The 6,065-nt window shown below is 41.3% G+C and overlaps 1 protein-coding gene across 1 annotated transcript; it reads right to left on the bottom strand.

The window, feature by feature from the left end:
* Positions 1–237: 237 nt before the first annotated feature.
* On the bottom strand, positions 238–954 carry LOC131858883 (uncharacterized). Its single transcript, XM_059212356.1, has one exon. The coding sequence runs from the start codon at positions 952–954 to the stop codon at positions 238–240; it is 717 nt and encodes a 238-aa protein (XP_059068339.1).
* Positions 955–6,065: the final 5,111 nt, after the last annotated feature.

Here is a 6,065-nt window from a genome sequence, read left to right as displayed (position 1 = left end):
AGGCAAGTCTGCAAAGACCTTGCTCTTCTTCATGAGTACAGACTGAACATCAGGAGGATGGTCTTGTTTAGTCTCAACCGGACTAGCAGGATGGATCATGCACTCTACAACCCACTCGGCTTGATCGTGACGGATGAGCCTTGCCATTCTTTTGAATGACACAACCCAAGGGCCCCCATTGGACATTCCTTTTAGAACTATCTTCTTCCCATCAGATTCAAACTTCAGCTCCATAGTCTACAAATTCAAGGAGATCTCCCCAAGAGAACACAACCATTGAATGCCTAGGACAGTATCAGTATCTCCAATGTGGACTACATAGAAGTCCTCCTTCACTTCGTAATTCCCCAATTGCATGGTCAGGTCCGAGATTTTCTTAGTACATGAAATATGGAATCCATCGACAACCATGACCTTGAAGCCCTCAAACTCCTCTGTTTGCAGCCCCTTCTTTGCTACCACAACTTCATCAATGAAGTTGTGTGTTGCTCCAGTGTCGATCAAGGCAATGATTCGTTGCCCTTTGATCATCCCTCGAACCTTGAATGATTCATTTCTTTGGAAGCTCGAAAGCTGAGCCAAAACTCCACCACTTTCCTTCTCATCTCCGGACTCTTCTGGAGCTCTTTCTACCTCACTTTCTTCAAAATCAAATTGCTGGTCGGAAAAATCAGAACTACTTTCACCAGCAGAATAGTACTCAATCTGATTGAATTTAACTCCCTTAGGGCAAACATGATCTTGAGAACATTTTTCCCTACATCGGAAACACAACCCTTTTCTTCTGAGTTCATTTAGGGTTTCAGGATCCAAACTAGTGACATGGGGATTGTGATGTTTGCACTCCTTGTGCTGAGGTCTCAAAGGAGGTCTATGCTGAGGTCTTTTCCCTTTATCCCTTTTCTGGAAGGGGGAATTTGACTGAAATTTTGCCTTAGGAGCAGCCCACTCCATGTTTCTTGCCTTCTTCATGGCCTCCTACAGGGTTGGTGGATCAAAGGCTTTAATCCAACCTTTGAGTGGTTCTGTCAACCCTTCACTGAAAAGGATCACCAATCTCCTCTCCGTGATTCCAGTCACCATGACTGAGAGTCTCTGAAACTCCGCAATGTAGGCATCAACAGTGCCATACTGTTTCAATTGTGCCAGTTCTCTGAAATGAATTTCAGGATCCTTCTTTTCAAACCTCTCGATGAGCCTAGTAGTGAACTCATCATAAGTTGTGATAGACCGATGACCTAGAGTAACTAGGCCATGGTACCACCATTCATGCACCACCCCATCAAGGTGTAGCGTAGCGAACTTGATCGCTTCCTCTTTTGCCATAGGTCTGAGAGCTAGATAGTTATCCAGCTTTTGAATCCAATCTCAGGCTGAACTGGTATCACTCCTATCAAAGTGTGGAAGTGTCACCTTGTTGACAGCTTGGTACAAGTCTCCTTGATTTGATGGTCTTCTCTGATCATAGTGTCTCCCTTGTCAATTTTTTTTCCTTTTATGATCCATGAAATCATTAAAGGACATATCCATCTTGATGTCGTCAGATAGAGAATCATACTCTGCATGACCAAGTCTCAACTGCTCCACGAATGCAGCATTCTCTTCAGGCTCTGGTTGAGTGTTTACAGGTGCCAAAAAGGTGGGTTTGAATGGCCTGGAAGAAATATAAGTGTTGTTTGACACAGTCTGGGCTGCATGTCCATCATGTTGGTTGGAGGCACTATGCTCTCCTCTATGCCCTGAGTTGTTCTGTGGAGTGGTATCCTGACCCACTTTCCCCATCATGAGAGATACCATGTCCATCAAGGCATCCATCTTTCTTTCAAATCTCTTTCTGGGACTCATAGATCTTTCTCTTCCTTTCCCACTGTCATCTCTGTTGTTGGTAACTCTCTCGTTACCCCCAACTGATCTCTCACCCTCTGCCATATCTCATTCCTGAGAAGACTCCCAATGAGCCCTCAAGATCTCTGAAGCTGTCTGACCTTCTGGAGCTTGATAAGGCTGGATCTGTTTTCCAACCTTCTTGTCTTCGCTTGCAATGTACCTCTTTTCTCTGTCACTCATAGACAGATTGTTCACAGGATGGCAAGATCTTGGCTCTGATACCACTGAAATATTCCGAGCCAAATTTTTTTGTTTGTACAAATTACAAATTACATTCAATGCACCCGTTAAGGTTAGAAGATAAACCAAAATGTGCTGAAGCAACTCTAATCAGAATGTACACCAGGATCCCGATGTGGGCAAGGTGTGAGCATTGGTCAGAGGATCTAAAACAAATTGCTTATGCAGTAACTCTAACCAAGAATGGCGCCGATGGCGAGCATATGGTCAGAGGATCTTCTACCCTAAATGCTGAAAGGGAACTCTACACCAAGTATGTGCTACCCAATCTAGAATGGAGTGAGGGGCAACCATATGGCAGAGTGATTACAAAACAATGCTTGAAAAGAAATGCGGAAGCTGGAAATACTCAACACCCAGAATGTGCTTGCTAACCCAGAATGGGAAAGTAGCTACCATAGGGCAGAGGTCAATTAAATACAATATCAAATGCTGAAAGTAAGAAGAGCATTACAATTTGATAAAGCAAGATTATATTCTACTGTCAGTACTACTGCCAGCTTACACTATGAAAGATGAAATCTTGCAAACAATACGTATCAGCATATAAATAGAGAGGTACAATATTAATGAATTCCTTTGCTGAGAAGTAAGATTAACGGAAATGGCAATAAATAGATCCAACCTTTTCTCCAGACTTGAATAAATCTTCAATGAAGCATTCCCATCGCTTTCAAAGAACTCTCACCACCATCGAATAAAAATATTGCAGATTTCTCCAAACTGATTTAACAGACCTGCACCTTTCAACAAATAACCAGCAACATAGGATTCCTTTGAAATGCTGGGAACTCACTCTTTACTCATTCAAAATGCTTGATATCAATTGCAAAACTCTAATAGAAAGGAGGTGCTCAGACTAAGAACAAAAAATAGACTTAAAAAGCATCTAACACTCAATGCACAATTCCCAAGACAGCAAAGGTACGACCCAGCTGGAAAGGGCGATTTCTCTTTCAAAAATCTGATGCTTCACAAATAAATCTACAAATTGACACACATGGGCGCCTTCCCTATATGGAAGGGAATATGCAATACCCACAACGAATTTCTGTCTTTTTTGATTTATGAATTAAACATCCAATCTGCTGAAGCTAACATGCAAAAACCAGGAACTTCTAATATGCAAAAATTAGAAACTAAGAACTACAATGCTGATTACAATGCACAAATTTCAAGGAACTCACAAACTAGACTAAAATCACCACTAGTTGTTGTCTTACAAACAAGAAGCGATGCCTGAGCTAGGAGGCCTTCATTCCTCGAAGCAAACCCAGAGCCAAACCGGCAACATAACAGTACTATAGACCAAAGATGTGAAATGATGCTCAAAGTCTTCCTTTTATAACTTCCTGTTGGCTTCACGAAACCCTGAAATCCACTTCAATATCCAAACCCTAATCCTTTCTCCAAGATGGCGTCCTTTTCCTTTCAAGCTTAATATTGATATTTTAATTAAATTCAATACCTTGATAAATGCGCCCACATTAAGCTTGTTTTGAATTTGGAAATTAATAAAATAATCTTTAATGAAGGCGCCACCCTCAAAAAGACCACTTTTCAAAACAACATAAAGTCAATAGACTAGGCCAAGGGGTCAACATTCGAATATAATATTAAAACGTGACCTTTTAATTAAATATTTCAACTTAACTCTTTAATCATGCCCTAAAGCCAATAATGACCAAGTCAACTGACCAAACTGAAGTAGGAAGTCAACCATGCTGAACCCAACTGATAAACTGCCAAAAAAAGAGTTTACTAAAAATAGTAAATTCCAGAAAATGCTCTGAATGCTGAAATGAACATACCACTACGAAGCTCTCTGAAAACCCAGAAACAATCCACGATTGAATCCACCAACTCCAAGCAAAGACATCCTCAAAAATAGGAAACCCTAATTTTACCTTCCGACTAGCCTTCGGGTTTCCAGAAAAAAGGCCAACGGTCACTGGAAAGATCAGGTCTGAGAAGGGGACATTACAGTCCACCCTCGCCAAGATTACTTGTCCTCAAGCAATCGCAAACCAGGATGCTGCAGAATCTCATCACTTTCCCAAGTCGCATCCTCCATAGGTAGGTTCTTCCACTTCACCAGGTATTCTCTGATAGTTCTTTTCCTCAAAGAACGTTCTTTGAAATCAAGTATCTCCTCTGGAATTAGAAGTAACTGTCCCTCCTCATCCAAAGGCGGCAACTTTGATGAAGCAACCACATTATGTCCAAGTGCCTTCTTGAGGCGAGACACGTGGAAAACATTATGCACTCGGCTATCAGAAGGTAGCTCTAACTCATAAGCTACTGCCCCAACTTTTCTGATGACCCTGAATGGCCCATAGAAACGAGGTTTGAGCTTCTCAGCTCCACTCTTCTTGAGAGTAGACTGTCTGTAAGGCTGCAATTGGAGATAAACCATATCCCCAACCTCGAAAGAATGCTCAACACATCTTTGATCAACATACATCTTTTGCTGATTCTGTGCAATCTGCAGATTATCCTTCAAGGATTTCATGATGTCTTGACTTTGCTGCAACAAGTCCTTGGCTTGGGGTGCTCTGCTCTCACCAAACACCAAATCGGCAAAGCTAGGTGCTTCATACCCATAAAGAGCCAAGAAAGGAGACATCTTAATCGACATATGAAAAGAAGAATTGTAGCAGTACTCGCCTATATGCAGCCTCTTGACCCAAGCTCTCTGCTGTTCTGACACATAGTTTCTCAAGTAGCCTTCCAACCACTTGTTCACTACTTCCGTTTGTCCATCTGTTTGGGGATGGTAACTAGTGCTTGGAGTGAGCACGATACCACTGATTCTGAAGACTTCTTGCCAAAAAGTACTTAGGAACTTGCTGTCCCTATCACTCACAATGTTCTTTGGCAACCCATGCAGCCTAAACACCTCTCAAAAAAATAGATCTGCAAGAGATTCCTCTGGAAAATCCAAAGGATGAAATGTAGAAGGTCGGCCACATGCCAAAGAACATCAAAATCAACACTCAAGGCTTTGCAAGTTTCGGAATGGGTTCCGGTAGATCACCAGAAAAGGTCTCTGGCAACCGGTAACAAAGGAACAACCGGTAAAAAGAAACTGTCATGGAAACTAGTAGCGATATCTTGCCGAAAAGTGATCCAAATGAGATGCGGTTTGAAAGCAAGAAAGATGATCAAGTCTTCAAGTAGAATCCAAATCCACAGGATTCGATGAGCCAAAACCGAGACACACAGAAAGATAACTAAAACTGCAAACAAAACAAAAAGGAAAATATTTTTGGTTGATGCAAGATTGTTGTGAACCGGGGATGCTCTTGTATCAGACATCTGGGGTTAATGAAAAAAAGTGAGACTCTCACTTTTCTGGGTTCAGATGGAAACCGAGGTGGTCTACCTCTTCTTTAGAAATCCAAGATGAATCTTCAACTGGTCTTCTCTTCTACTTCACAAGATATTCTTTATATTGACTGTTCCCGGTACTACGCCCAATCCTACTGTCCAAAATCTCTTCAATCTGATATAGTTCCTTCTGAGGCAATTGTTTCTCAAGGTCTGCAACACTGTCCTTACTAGATTCTGGTTCATGGTACTCATGAAGATCTGCAATGTTGAATATAGGTGAAATACTTAGACTATCTGGTAGCTCGACTTCATATGCATTTCAAGAACTGAACTTTGACAAAATCTTACAGGGTCTAAACTTCTTCTTCTACAACTTATTATAAGTTCCAACCAAGAAGCTCTCTTTTCTCAAATATACCATCAATTCATCACCAACTTCAAATTCCTTATGTCTCCTCTTCTCATCCGTCTTCTCATTATATTTGTTGTCCATGTATTCCAAATGTTGTCTAACCTGAATATGCAATGCTGCCATGTGATCTGCAAAATATTCTATTTTTGAACTCTTCCTGTCTTCACTGCTAATGTCTCTTAATTCTACTATT

The sequence above is a fragment of the Cryptomeria japonica genome, chromosome 10 (genome assembly GCF_030272615.1).
Source record: "Cryptomeria japonica chromosome 10, Sugi_1.0, whole genome shotgun sequence".
NCBI lineage: Eukaryota > Viridiplantae > Streptophyta > Pinopsida > Cupressales > Cupressaceae > Cryptomeria > Cryptomeria japonica.
The sequence above is the reverse complement of the archived record's forward strand: the minus strand, read 5'-3'. Positions and strand labels throughout refer to the sequence as shown.